General features: G+C 43.4%; 1 protein-coding gene across 1 annotated transcript in view; it reads right to left on the reverse strand.

Annotated features, from left to right (window-relative positions):
- Positions 1-201: 201 nt before the first annotated feature.
- LOC104276445 (kinesin-like protein KIF13B) overlaps positions 202-14,511 on the reverse strand; it is a gene marked incomplete at both ends in the record, with an annotated part of 17,061 nt that continues 2,751 nt past the window's right edge. The window contains 10 exons of the mRNA XM_009872757.1: positions 202-330; positions 904-1,053; positions 1,555-1,701; positions 2,507-2,669; positions 3,571-3,781; positions 4,620-4,810; positions 5,787-5,873; positions 6,928-7,058; positions 8,782-8,916; positions 11,737-11,847. Coding sequence (XP_009871059.1) covers positions 202-330; positions 904-1,053; positions 1,555-1,701; positions 2,507-2,669; positions 3,571-3,781; positions 4,620-4,810; positions 5,787-5,873; positions 6,928-7,058; positions 8,782-8,916; positions 11,737-11,847 — 1,455 coding nt within the window. The remainder of the gene's footprint in view (positions 331-903; positions 1,054-1,554; positions 1,702-2,506; positions 2,670-3,570; positions 3,782-4,619; positions 4,811-5,786; positions 5,874-6,927; positions 7,059-8,781; positions 8,917-11,736; positions 11,848-14,511) is intronic.

Raw genomic sequence — 14,511 nt, forward strand, 5'->3', positions numbered from 1 at the left:
ACTAGATGATCTTTCGAGGTCCCTTCCATTCCCTGACATTCTGTGATTCTGTGACTCTGTCTGTGTACTGATGCAAACGTGGTGCACAAGGTTACAAAGAGACTTTTCACATCCCGAAGCCAAGGCACTCAGGACTTCTTTAAGACTTAGGATGGAAAAAATAAAAGGTTGCTCAGAGGTTGGGATATATCTGGAACTCACCCTGCAGACAAGTTTCCTCTCCTGAATGTCATTTTCATTTGAATAGTCTGGACTATCCTCACCTCCAACCAACCTGTCGTCGATCTCTCCACTCACTCGAACAACCTCAACGTGGAGACGACCTGATACCTGAGGAGAAAGGATTACGAATTACTTGTGTGCCAGGAAACAGTGACAGGTTCATCCCTTGTCAGGTAACTACAACTACTGCTGTTGCCAGCCTGTAAGCAGACAACATTTTATTCCTTTCTGTTGTTTTGCATTTGTTGCACCAGACGAAGGACACTCTGGAGCAAGAATTGAAGAGCCTCTGTTGTAAAATCATAAAGAAATCAGCCTGGAGTGATTTGAGGAACGGCATACTGCAGTCTCACCTTCACACCAGTCTCTAAGGACTCTGCAAAGCTCATGTGTGACACAGAGGACAGAGAATGGTGCCTGGTAGGCTGTAGCTGTCTTTCAAGTTGTTCTTCCAGCATATATTTAAGAGCCTGTTCCTGATGGCTACAGCTCACACCCATTCTGCTGAGTATTTATTTTGAGTTGCTTCGTACAGAAAGGTGCTCGTAAAGCCTTCTCCTTTCACAATCACTGTGCTGGAATTCAGAGCTTTCTGAACAACTCTAGAAAATATCTACTGGCAGCAAGATCCACGGGCTGCAGTTAAACAGTTGAGTAAGAAAAGATTACAGATCAACAAACCTCTCCCTTCTGATTGATGATTGGAACAGCGTATTGTAGCTTCACATCATAGAAGAGGCACTCAAGAAAAACATTGGCTACTCCTATAAGGCTGTGGTTTTCCTGCTCGTCGTAGAATGGGTCAGCTCGCCTGAAGTAAGCTCTCATCACCTTCAGTCAAAGACATAATAATGTAAGAAAAACAAACTTTCCACGAAGCAGTTTTTCGTGTTGCACCGTCACTCTAGTGAAAGAAAAACGGACTCGAGCAAGAGGCCAGATTAGATCGCAAGAAGAATGGAAGCTTGAATTTTACTCTGGACTGAGTACAAGGCCTGTCCTCAGTACGTTCTCCTTAACATTGTCAGATCCAGAGAAGTCAGCGTGAACAGTAACTGCTGTTGTGTTTCTTACTGCTTCTTATTGTATGCTCAGTGCCGTCCCCAAACTATGCACGTAAACAAGCATCAAAGTGACAAGATAAGGGTTAACGAATTGCTGGAGACTGCTTCAACACCAGGAAAAGCAAAAGCTCAGGAAAACTTATCTCTTTACATGTTCCCTTCCTCCCTCGACCTCCCTTCCTGAACCAAAAGATTTTCTCACATCCACTTAAAAAAAATAACAAGGATGTAATACTATCAGCACAATACTGGAGTAATTTTTACTTACTGGGTTGTCTTCCTCACAGTCTTTCCACTCCTGGTAAAGATCCCTCATGTCTACCAATCGATTCTCCAGCTTTTCCAGTGACCAGATCTGTTTGCCTTTCCCTTTCCTCCTCACTTGAATAGCAGGCTCACTGAGAATCGCGCCTCTCTGTGAAGTAAATAAAGAGATACCAATTAGGAATTCATATCAGAATGACGAAAAGATAGTTTAAACCCAATACAAGACTGAGAACATCTTTGGGAAGAGTCTGGATTTTGTTCCGGCTTGAGCAACCAAAGTCAAGCGTGACAGACTCTGAGTTCGGCTGTCACAGTACATTCGTGTTCAGTTTAACTGCGAAGTCTAATCACAGCTACGGGCACTAGTTTCCATGGATTTTCATCTTACATAAGTGTTAGAAATAGGAACATTTAAGCATTTCACAAATATCCTCGAGTTACAGGAGGCCTGGAGTTCCAGCTAAGTTTACTACTACCCGCAACTTCCAACTAGTGTAGACACTTAACCCACTTTACCATCCTCTTTCTAGATGGGCCAGAATACTGCAGGAAAAACAAGCGGAGGAGAGAAACTTCCAAAGCAACTGGTCAAAGTTCTGATCTTGAACAGCCAGAGGTTCATCAAAATGTTGAGCTGACCTCAAGAACACAACTAATACCAGCTTAGGTAGCCAGCCTGAGAAACAGAAGTCTGGGTTCAGTTCCCTCCTTCCAAAATTTCTACGATGCTTGGAAAAAATAGTCCAAATCCCCTTTGCTCCACCTCCTCCCTGCCCAATGGGGACGACAGCATTTTCTCAGCTCACTAGGACGTGGAAAGCCAAATGGTGATGGCAAATACCTGATGTTACCTAACCTAAGCAGATTTTATCGCTCCACAACAGAATACAACAAATACCAATGCTGAAAGGCAAAACTTACCGGACGATTTCGTTCCATTAGTGCTACCTTACCTTACTGTTAGCATTAAGGCTTGAAGATGGGATCTGGAGGGTAACTTTATACTCTGTCCTCTTATCCAATTCCTCTCCAATAAAATTGGCTTCTCTCACATACAAGTTGGCTTTAACGATCTGCTCTCGCAGCTTTCTCAGGCTGTGGGTCAACATTTCTTCTCTACAAAGAAGGGGATTTGGAGAGGGAGACAGGAAAAATCACGGCATTCAAGGACTGAATGGAACATGGGAAAGATCATCTAGAGTCTGAAAAAAATAGCCTCAGTGCAATTGCCTAGGAAGACACAAAGAAGACATGGACTCCTCTGTGATAATTAAACACTTTTTGTAACGCTCTGGATCAAAATTCTTTGTATCCTCCTTTTCTTTCTGCACTCTTCTGGCTGCCAGAACCTGCCCAGGTCAGACAGATGGACGTGAGTTAAGGAAAAAACAACATTCCAGCAGCTGAGTCATGAACAAGCTCATATAGGAGTCCCAAAATATCTTCCAATCACCTCATCTTCAGTCAAATCTGTTGCCGATCAGGACAAAGTTTCTCCCTAACAGCAAAGCAGGCACTCATCCTTTTTCACCTTTTCTAGCATCATCATCATCATCATGGAATGGCCTAGGTTGGAAGGGACATTAGACATCATTTAATCCAACCTCTCTGTCATGGACAGAGATGCCAGGCAACACACGGGGACCGAGTGGGAATCGAACCCTATAGGTCTGATTGGTTTTAGACCGGTATTTTCACCGTGTCCTCGCCAACCCGCCACAGAAGTCCCATCAGAAATGTGGCAGAGGCGCACAACGTAATTAAAATCTTGCAAAATTGCTGAGACACTGGCACGGGTTGCCCAGAGAAGTTGTGGATGCCTCATCCCTGGAATTGTTCAAGATCAGGCTGGATGATCAACTTGGTCTAGTGGGAGGTGTCCCTGCCCAGGGCAGGGGGGTTGGAACTAGGTGATCTTAAAGGTCTCTTCCAATTCAAACCATTCCATGGTTCTCTGACTCACTAGCACTGAAGAACTTTAAAGGAACACTCCTGATGGTCAGATTTGATTACTCACCTCTCCTCTGCCCACTGCCGTAAGCGCTGCTGAGCGCTGGGAGAATGAAAGGAGAACCTGTCCATGCTGCGGAAATGCTGCTTCTCGGGCGACAAGCGCCTTCGTAATTGCTCCAGTTCGTGTTCGTACATCAGTCTCTGTCGTTCCAGCGCAGATCTCTTCTCCTCTTCGTGTTGCTGCTCCAGGCTTTGCAAGATGGACTGCATGGGATCTAAGCAGATGTGGAAAATAAAGAAGCTAGTACTTCTGGGGGTCAAATACCCGGTAGCCATAAAATTAAATGGAAACAGTCATGTAATGAGTACAAGGCAGAAACAGGGGACTTGGGAATACGAGAGCTTTCCCATGTTCTGCTACAGATACGCAGTGTGACCTTGGGCAAGGCAGGAATTTCTGTGATTTGCTACCTCCCTTCTGTGATTTTGGTACCTCCCTTCCTTCTGCAGTTGTGCACATTAGGGTCTACAGTAGCCACTGACATCCAGAGTGAGGAACATCCTAGACAGTAAACATAGTTGCTTTTATATAAAGGAGGAAGAGATTATATTTTTGTTGCAATGAGCCGCAAAAAAACGTGCTGCTGAACTGTGGAGCAAAATAACTGTCTACAGAGCAGTCTGAATGGATAATTTAAGAGAGCTGAGAAAAGGGAGAAACCAAGCTGAAAAATACTTCCTCCTGTTTCCCAAAACAATGTCATTCTGGAACAGCTACATAAGACCACAAAAACTCAAGAACATGGTTTCGTGGACACAAATCACTACAGTTTACGCCTGAGTGAGACATAGCATACGGAAAATAACCCAACAAAGTGAAACCACTTTGATTTGAGGCTGCAGTTCCACAAATATTCCAGTTTTGGCTTTTCCCTCAGTAAGAACTGCCAAACCAACCAGTCTGCGATGTTTCCTCCCCAAGTGCAGAAATGGTTATTCACAAGCAACATTATCCAGCAGGAAGTCACAAGTGAAGAAGTCTGTGGTTAAGAGTCCCTCAAGATGTAACCTCATATAACCTACTTATTTCCAATAATTTCTGTTGCTTCTTACCATTACTGCTGAGTGCCTTCATCGTGACTTCCATCTGGGCATATTCATAGCTGAAGTTAATCTCACTAGACACTTCACTGGAATTGTCTCCATCTATGTCCAGCTGCTCAACGCTGTTACTGCACTTCATAGAGTTGTCTCGCTCTTCATCCTCATGATCTGCCTTCTTCTTCTTCTTTGGCAAGTTCAGCCTTTAAACAGGAGGGAAATTTAGAAGGACTACTACCTGCTCAACTCTGAAAGAAGGGGCTGCTTTCCAAGATTATTAAAATTATGGAGATCATCCATATCAGTAGATTTTTCCCTTTCAAAATTTGTTCATCTCCTGGGAGTGTAGTTTTCCTCATGGTAAACAGGGAAGTTCTAGGCAAACTAACTAATTCATTCTACACTCCAATAATAGAGGATACCTGATACTACTAATCATATAGTTTAGATAACCATTATTTTTTCAGCTATTCCATATCCAAATAATTTAGAGGCAATATTATTATTTTCCACTTTTTATACAGATTCTTCTTCGAAGCATAAAAGAAAACGAGTAAGTTTTAGATTGTTATTTACATCCACCCATCTTTCAGGCATTTCACAGCAGCCACAGAGGGTTTCAAGAATAGAGTCCTTCACAGAAAACTACACAGGAAGGTCAGAGGTACGGCTGGAGCTGGAACTCTGGGGAACAGGGAACACAGTGACCATGTAAGACACAGACCACTATATAATATAGGTGAAAAATCTAACACCTTAACTGCAAAATCCAAAAGGCAACCTATCCAAGCCAAAGCTTGCATGTAGTATTTTCACTATGGAAGAGAGAGCATTTACTATTACATGGCACCAAACCACATGAAAGTTACCAGCTCAAAAAAAGATAAATCTCTTCAGTGAGATAACAGTACTGGAAACTACAGCAAGGTCCTCATCGGCAAGGTTGGAGTCCCTTGAAAATACAAGAAGTTAAGTCCAACTAGTGCTCTGAAATTAAAATCACGCACAGCTGCTATAATGTTTCGCTTTCAGGAATAGTCATCGGCATTGCCTTTATCATCCCAACAAACAAGAAATCACCTGCTCCTGCAGCTTCAAGGCTCCACTGACATCTTTCCTCACACGTTAAGAGAAAACAAAGCTGGTGCAAACTTGCAATTTATTCACTACATTTTGTACCTGAAGAAGTGGTTGTTTCCCCACAGTATTCTGTCTCCGTGATGTAGCTGGATAGGACACACGACGGCAGAACCATTTACAAACGTCCTGTGAAAAGGCAAAAATTTAAAGCAAACGCATCTATACAAGGCTCATTTTTTCCCTCCACTACTACTACTCTCTTTCTTGCAGCTAGTTGAGGCAGGAGAACAGGTTTCTGGATTGCCAACAGGCAAAACATCCCCAGAAACTTCACTTATCTACCCTGTGCTGTTTCCCAAATTCCTCAAACCCGACTTCTTTTGATTGCTGAAGCTTATAGAGTTCTGTACTTTTGGACAGATATTATGGCAGCAATGTCCGGGGAGTATAGAGCTTAAAAATGAAGGTCTCAAAACAAAAGGATGCTGTTGCGGAAATAAACACTTTTCACGCTGCTTTGAAACACAGACACAAAATGGAAACATTTGAATAAGGCATCAGAGTCCTTTGCTGTATAAATAGCTTAACGACAATAAACTAATTAGAACAATCAAACTCCTTTTATTTCAGAGTCAGATTAAGTCTGAAAATACGATAAGTCAAATTTGAAGGGAAATCTCATGACGTCATGCAGTCCAATCTCCCGCTCGAAGCAAGATCAACTACGAACCAGGGGAAATGTGAAATTGTTGAATTCTGCATATCTGACAATAAATTATTGGAAATGCTGACCACACACGTCATTTCGTGATGCATTTGAATACACCATCTGCTTTTCAAGTGCTGCTGCTTAATCAAATAAAGCAACAAATGCTTCAGCAGCTCTCTGCATAGCAACGGATTTCCTAGAAAATTAATTCGAATTTTGATAGAGGGACATCTACACAGCTGCAAATCAGTGAGCATCTACTTGCTGAAAGCGTATTCGATTTACTCATCCTCTCTTTGAAAACTTTGACTACAAACACCATCACTGAGAGAAATCTCATTAGAACGAAAGACAGGAGTTGACAGAGGGGTAGATGACAATGAAAATGTAAAAGCAGGCTACAAGAAGCAGAATTTTCGTACTGCAGAACAGTAAAGGTTTACTTTCAATTATCTTTTTGCATCACCAATCCTAAAATACTAGCTAAAACTACAATCATTACACAACTGGCATTAGGTTTTATTCCTTTACCTAGTATTTTTTTGAGGCGTTAACATAACCTGTCCTTCTGGAGTGATGTCTATGATGCAATGTTCAGGAAGAATTCCCATCCCGCACAGCTGGATATCTTGAGAGTTGTCTGAGCCTATTAACGTGTGCTCCTGGGGAAAATTAATTCAGATGTTAGCAACGGACTGCGAAAGTTCACTGGTTCTAACTCATCCATTCTCCTTCCGGATATATCTTGTCATCTAGGTTGAAAATTCAAAAGCTGCTCAATACTGCCCTTAGAGGAAAAAAAAAAGAGGATGAGGCATCACAAGTAAATCCTCGCTTCATCCTACCGTAACAAGTAGAGAACATTTAGAGGAGTTTACAGGCAACAGCTAAATCCGAAGCTGAGGAGGTTGCTATAATTTAATCGTGGAATTTAATGCCTCAGGATGTTGTAGAAGCCAAAAAGTATAAAGGAGTTCAAAGAGGAATTAAGCCAGGTTCACAGCGGTTAGATCCGTGGCTCTTCCGCGGGTTCCATCTAGATCATCCAACAGCTTACGAAATTCCCGAAGTTCTCGAGGCATGAGGGATTTGCCAGACAGAGGATCACTCCACACACGCCCCAATTCACCCATTTCTGGGTTTTATGCACCTCTACGAGATTTTTGAAGCACAGATTCAATAGTTTAGATAAATCAGATCGAGTTGCTCTTCAGTACTTTAAAGATCTAGCACGTATGCAGCTCAGCACTCAAGGGAACGTGGGCAAGATATTTAATCTGAGAAGCAAGAGAGTTTAATCTCAGGATTTTAGGCAAAACAGGTGTCTCAGGATTTTAGGCAAAACAGGTCTAAGTCATTTTATTGAGAGGATTTCAAAGCACAAGGACTCCCACCAAAATTCTCAACCAACGAAGCAAATTTGTGTCACTGAAAGAAAATAATAACTAAAGACTAATTGAAAACCACAACCTACAACGCATCTGGAAAGGATTAAATTCTTCTCCCAAGACCTCAGCTCGGTTCTTTTGTCCTTTTAAATGTTTTCTGGCAGATACATCACTGAAAAAGTTCTTTCCCTTGCTTTCACTGTCATATCGCAGAGCAGCGATGAATGACATCACAGGAGCGTATTTCCTAAGACCGACTGAACCAAAACCCCTTTTCAGCCCAACTGCTGATTTTGTGGCTGTTTTGAGAGTTACCACAGATCATTTCCAAAAGAAGAGGGGGATCTAACATGAAGCTCAAACTGCTGACGACCTTGCGCTGCTGCATTTCTGGAAGCTGCACTCTGAAACGTGACTTTAAAAAGCTCATTTCTCCTCCTGGCTCCAGATCACGTCACAAATTTGTTAAACTCAAATAAACTGCGCAAATGTGTCAGCGCAGAGTCCAACAGTCACATCACATGCTCTATGTTTAACACTGGCAGCAGAAGTGCTAGGGCAGCGCGGAATTTCATGCAAGTTGCATGAAGAGGAATAAAAATGCGTTTTATAAACCGAAGACGGCAGTCAGAATTTGGGCTACACACGTAGAAGCCAGTTGATTACTGACAGGCCTTTAGACAGAACAATTTACTGGGTAAAACCTTGCGAAAGTTGCGGTAAAAAAACCAAATCGAGCACAAAAAAAAACCCCTCATCCTCAAAATAGAAGAGAGGGTCTCAAAAAGAACGTTTCTAAGTTTCTTTCTAAAACCAAAACAAATTCAAATTGAAATATAAAGGTTGTACTCATTTTAATAAAGCAGTGAATACTAGAGAATCCTTTAGATAGGCAATTTTTGTAAAATTTTCTAAGCACACTGCTGACAACGCTAGTAGACGCCCATTTGAAAAAAAACCCCTTAAAAATTAGAATTATATCAGGATTTATTTTTACCTTTAAATAGTATACCAGAAGTTCATTGAGAGCTGGATCTGCGTTCAGGTTAACCAGGAAACACTTGTTATCCCCAACTTTTATTCCGGAAGACTGAAGAGATATGCCAAGGCTTTCCAACTGTTTCTGACGCTCCTGCAAGAGAGCAGCCATCAAAAAATTCAGCGGATTCATGCACGGCCCTTCAGAAAGGCAGTCCCGTCTGCCAAAGCCGCGAGACGAAACGACGGGCCACTACTTGGCAAAAAGGTCGCTCTTTTCTTCCGCAGTGGATTAAGCACGGAAGCTTGAGCTGTATCAGGCTGTGATCAGGATATTTGTAATTTCTCTTGTCCTTCTGCTCTCGGTGCCGGGGTCTCACTCAGCCGCATCTTCCCAGTGAAAAGCGCGATGAGCGCGCTGCGGGGCTGTAGGAGCTTCGCCATGACCTCACTGGAATGGCAAAACGCTGCCACAGAAACATCTCTAGAACCCTTTATTTCTTCTCTTTCGATCTAAAAAGCAACAAGTTAAGTTCAATCCCTGCCAAGTCAAGCTCCATGTCTATCTTTTATTCCGGAGCAATCGAAATGACCACGAGAAACTGGCAACCTGCTATTTAAGTGATGCAAATGACAAAAAAAACAAGAATAGCAGCATTTTGGATGGTGTTTTGTTCTTGTCAATGGACTTCATAGAATTCACCAACAAAGCATTACTGTGCAAAAATGTGCATCTTTCAAAGGGAAGTGTTTGGCTGAAGGCTAGGCCAGTGAAAGAGGAACATTAAACATTTCTGAGTTAAGAACAGAAAGGGATTCTTCTATAAAAACCACCGAGAGAGAAATGCTGAGGATCGTTCCCAGGATGATACAGAAACCGAAACGAGACTCACTATCCGCGACTGCAAACAAAATTGAAAAAATAAACATGGGAAGCCTCTCACAGAATTACTCGGGGGAAGCAGAAACAGGGGAGGGTAGAACAAGTAACTAAAAAAAAATACAAGAGGCCTACAGTGCTTTCCCTGCGATGCTAAAACTTTTAAATCCCATAAAAATTAGCAGAGATCACACAGAAGTAACACTGGAATGTTTATTAAGGTTCTGACCTTACCTACCAGTTTGCTTTGTATTTAAAACCTCTGTACATCCTACTATTCTGTAGAATTCCCTCATCACCACTGGAGTTGTACCAGCTCTCATCGACATTAAAACAGCAAAGAACAGCACACACAACCCACTCCTGATTTTCTCTACCCTGTCTCCCCACACGCTTGGAAATCCAACATAACGTCCTCGTAAAGGAGAAGTCCTGCGTGTGTGCAAGCCACAAAAAACCCAAAACATCACAGAGAACAGAGGAGAAACTGGAGTATGATGTCAAAGATCTCTCTCCTGATCATCGGTGCCAGGCGCTGAAGTTCACATAATTCCTTTTTATCCATAAAGAATGTGCTGCCCAAAGGAGGACTTAAATCTCAGAGCACAAACTCACTGAAAATGAGCCAATTTCTGTTACCTTCTACTCGAGACCTAATGTTATTTGACTTAAACATTTGAAAGACGTTAAAAGCGTGTCAAACACTCACTGAAAATGTGAATAATTGCCTAGTCACAGTCTTTAGAGCTTCGAACACTTCTGGACGCTCCATCTCTACAAATTTCCTCTTCAATGGCTCTCTTTACGAGGAATCATCCTTTCCTCAAAGATTTACAATTATCTCTCCATCCTACCTGATCACCCTGATACAATTTGACAGACAGATGTTGGTGGATGCTGGCCAAAATCAAAATCACTTGACAAGCCACGACACAAATGCCTTTAACCTTGGCCCTCGTAAGCCTCCTGGAGATGTCCAGAAGGTTCTTCCCACTGGCTTTAAGGTGCTCCTGAAACAGTTTTATACCGCAAAAACACCAGACCTTACCCCTCCTCTGAAAAAAAAAAATCACTTTTTCTACAGCTGCAAAGGTTATGAAACTCCCAGCTCGAAACATCGGAACACACTGAGGATTTAGAAACAGGACGAGAGCGAAAGCAGCAGCTACGTGCAAACATCAAGGTAGACTGAGTCTGTAACGTTGAGCCCATTACTCCAGTTTTTCAACTTCCTCGCGCACTCAGGGCTTCTATGCTGAGAAACTATTGTGTAGGATGAGAACAGAAGTTTTTATCATTATTATTCACCCTGATACACAGAGAGGAAAATCCAAATCTGCACAGAAAGCCAGGAAGCCCGCGTAGTCACAAGCTGGATTTCTGACAATGGATCTGTAAAACTCAAGTCACCACAGTCTGTTCCGATTGTGTCATCTACACGAGGGCTTTGCACCAGAGGCTCCGTTTTCTCCTTATTTATTACACGCTATTCATTGCCCTTGAATAGACGGCCCCGAAAACCTCCCTGCTGCAAACACACACATCAGCATTTGTGTGGCAAGAATTGGAAGTGTCATGCAACAGTCATGGTGACCTCCGTAATTTTTCAATGTAATCCGCATTCAATTATGATCTGAGGCCCTAAATATCACTGTAAGAGGTAGGAGAACATGCAGGGACGCTGAACAATTTTATTTTTTCACATTCTGAGTGCCCTTTGCCTCGCGCATGGAGGCCCTCAGTACATAACCTGGCGTTTAAAGCTCCGTCTTCCATCACAAACAACAATTTTACTGTCTGAAGAATACAAAATCCTTGTAATCCTCTCATCCATGGATTATTATTTTTTTAAATAACTTCTCCATTTGCATACAGTGACAATTTATTACTGTCACTGGAACAGCAATCTGGGAGGCACCCAGCTATCACAGGAATTAAGTGAAGCTTTTCAAAAGGGCAGTGAGCTTGACCTACTTACCCATAAATGTGGGGAGAGATTCAGACAATGTCTATGAACTCACAGACAAAGGAAACAAACCTATTTTTCCTTAAAAAAAGGAGAGGGAAAAGGAGAGGGAGGAAGAAACAGCAAACCTGTGCTATCTCCTCAGTTTTTCTTAATTTTTCTTCCCAGGTCACAGTCATTTCCTGAATCAACTTTTCTGACTCCTCCAATCGTTCTTTCAATTCGGGTGATTTCATAGCCTGCAGAAATAAAAGCAAATAAAACAGGAAAGCTCATTGTCCTTCACTTATTTCACATCTCTGTCACACAGATGGGGAAAAAAATGAAACATAACTACTCCTTTTCCAAGGCATGCTTCCCACAGCAGTAAGCCAAGGGTTTTTGTAAACACATATTCCACATAAATGTAGTATCCATCAGAAAGTTTATTAGTTCCAAGTTCCCTCAGAATGGCACTTAACATCTCAGCCACTTAAGCTGCCACGCGTCCAAAATATTTTTATTGTGCATTTTGCTATGGCCTGATGGGTGTGATTTTTTTCTTTCTACAGGAAGTATCAAGGCATCTGAAGTGTTCTGCTCATTTTACAGACTGAATATCTAAAGAAGCCTTACGATGTGTTTTTGGACACGGAACTAAACTTTCTCGCTAATCCATCACAGCTCTAATTTTGTTTCGAGAAATAGTTCAAGGCCCATGTTCCATCCAAGGACTAAGCTGAGAATAAGAAGATACCCCCTCCCCGCCACGCATCAAACGCTCCAAAACAAAGGACAATAAGATTTTTAGACGACATAAATTTATTTCCTCTGGTCTTGGTACTGGTATATTCCTCTGCTACCTTGAACAGGCAGCCTGTGGACTTCCTCACATCGTTATTTCATTACTGCTGACAAGATGACAATGGATTTGGCTGCTAGGTATTTATGCAATGCCAATTCCACGTCGCAAGCGTCGTTCTCCATCGCGTGTTTCTTTACCACAAACCCCAAAAGTCCTCACAGGAATCCAAATCAAACAGCAGCCTCATTACACTGCAGTTTGTTCAAGAAAAGGAGCAAGTGCCAGGAGTGGAAAGTTCTGTTTTAAGACAGGAGTTGCCTCTGCAGCAACAGTCAAGAGTTGAGGAACTGTCAGCTGATGCGTCCCATAGACTTTTTCTAACTGAAAATCTCAAATATCTCAATACAGAGTAAAAGGGAATATGAATTCCACACAGGAAGGAAAACGAAGCCAAGGCAACACCCAGAATAAAGATTTATTGTGACTGATAAAACATGATCTGTGCAATGGTGCTGGATGCTACAGAGCAGACTGAGAAGATGAAGCCCAGTAACTCTCAAAATCTTCTTTGAGCATTTATTTGGACCTGGGGCAAAATTACTCAACCTTTTTACATGTTTCAACTGTAAAATGAGCTAGGTAATTCTTCTTACTCCCTCCAACGCTTATAAAAAAAAGATATATGGGCCCAGATTCACAGCAGACCAGCAGCTGTGCTCTCTGCTGAAAGCAGTTACTTTAAATTCAGAGAATCGTAGAACAATTTGGGTTGGAAGGGACCTTTAAAGGCCATCTAGTCCAAATCCCCTGCAGTGAGCAGGATATCTTTAACCAGATCAGGATGTCCAAAGCCCCATCCAACAGGTCATGCTCAGATTTTCATCCCCCATGTCCTTCTCCACAGGGCTGCTCTCAATCCACTCGTCCCCCAGCCTGTACTGGGACTGTGGATAGAAAGGAACCAGGCGAAGGACTTTGCACTTGGTCTTGCTGAGTGTCATGAGATCTGCACAGGCTCAACTCTCCGGCTTGTCCAGGTCCCTCTAGATGACATCTAGGTGACATTCTATCCCTCTAGAGTGTCCATCGCACCACATAGATCCGTTTCATCCACAAACCTGCTGAGGGTGCACTCGATCCCACTGTCTGTGTCACTGGTGAAGATATAATAGCGTTTCTCCCGGAATGAACTCCTGAGGGACACCACTCGTTTCCACTTGAACATTAAGCCATGGGCTGTAACTCTTCTTTTAACTTCTTTGTTAACCCTCCCTCTCCCCGTGAAGAGCTGGCAAAGCTGTTGGGGGTGGGACAGAACACTGGGAGCCCCCACATTCCCTCCCAGGCAACACTCAACAGAATCAGCCAGGCCTGCGGCCACCAAACCCAGCTGAGGAGCCACTGAGCACTGAGCACAGCTGACCTTGGTACCGTCAGTCCCGTGGCACCCATCGTGTGGCCTCTGAGTCGCCCTGAGCACCAGGCTACTGCAGCCAGGCCTTTTCCCCAAAACCTCCTATGAGGCCAGAGGTAAGGACTGATCCTGGGAGCCAGCGGGGGTTCTGGGGTGACCTAACAGCGGCCTTCCAGTCCATGGAGGGGCTACGGGGAAGCTGGAGAAGGGCTTTTTACAAGGGCCTGCAGGGACAGGACAAGGGGCAACAGCCTGAAACTGCAAGAGGGGAGATTTAGATCAGATCTAAGGAAGAAATTCTTCCCCGTGAGAGTGCTGAAGCACTGGCACAGGTTGCCCGAGGAGGCTGTGGATGCCCCACCCCTGGAAGGGATCAAGGCCAGGTTGGACGGGGGTTGGGGGAACCCGGTCTGGGGGAAAAAGGGAGGTGCCCCTGCCGACAGCAGGGGGTTGAAATGAGATGAGCTTCAAGGTCCCTTCCAATCTGAACCATCCTATGATTCCACGACTTTAATAAACTCTTCCAAGGCCCCTAGCAACACGCTCAGTGCAGACTCTCGATAATTTCACAGCCCTTCCTCCTCCTTTTCCATCCCTTCGTGAGCCCTCCTGCCCCAGCTTGGGCTGTGACCAACAGCGTTTGCTCATCTCTTGGGATCAAGCAACCTCTGCCAACAGCGCTGCCGGCCGCCCTTCCCCGCACCC

This window comes from Apaloderma vittatum, unplaced genomic scaffold, assembly GCF_000703405.1.
Source record: "Apaloderma vittatum isolate BGI_N311 unplaced genomic scaffold, ASM70340v1 scaffold29517, whole genome shotgun sequence".
Classification (NCBI taxonomy): Eukaryota; Metazoa; Chordata; class Aves; order Trogoniformes; family Trogonidae; genus Apaloderma; species Apaloderma vittatum.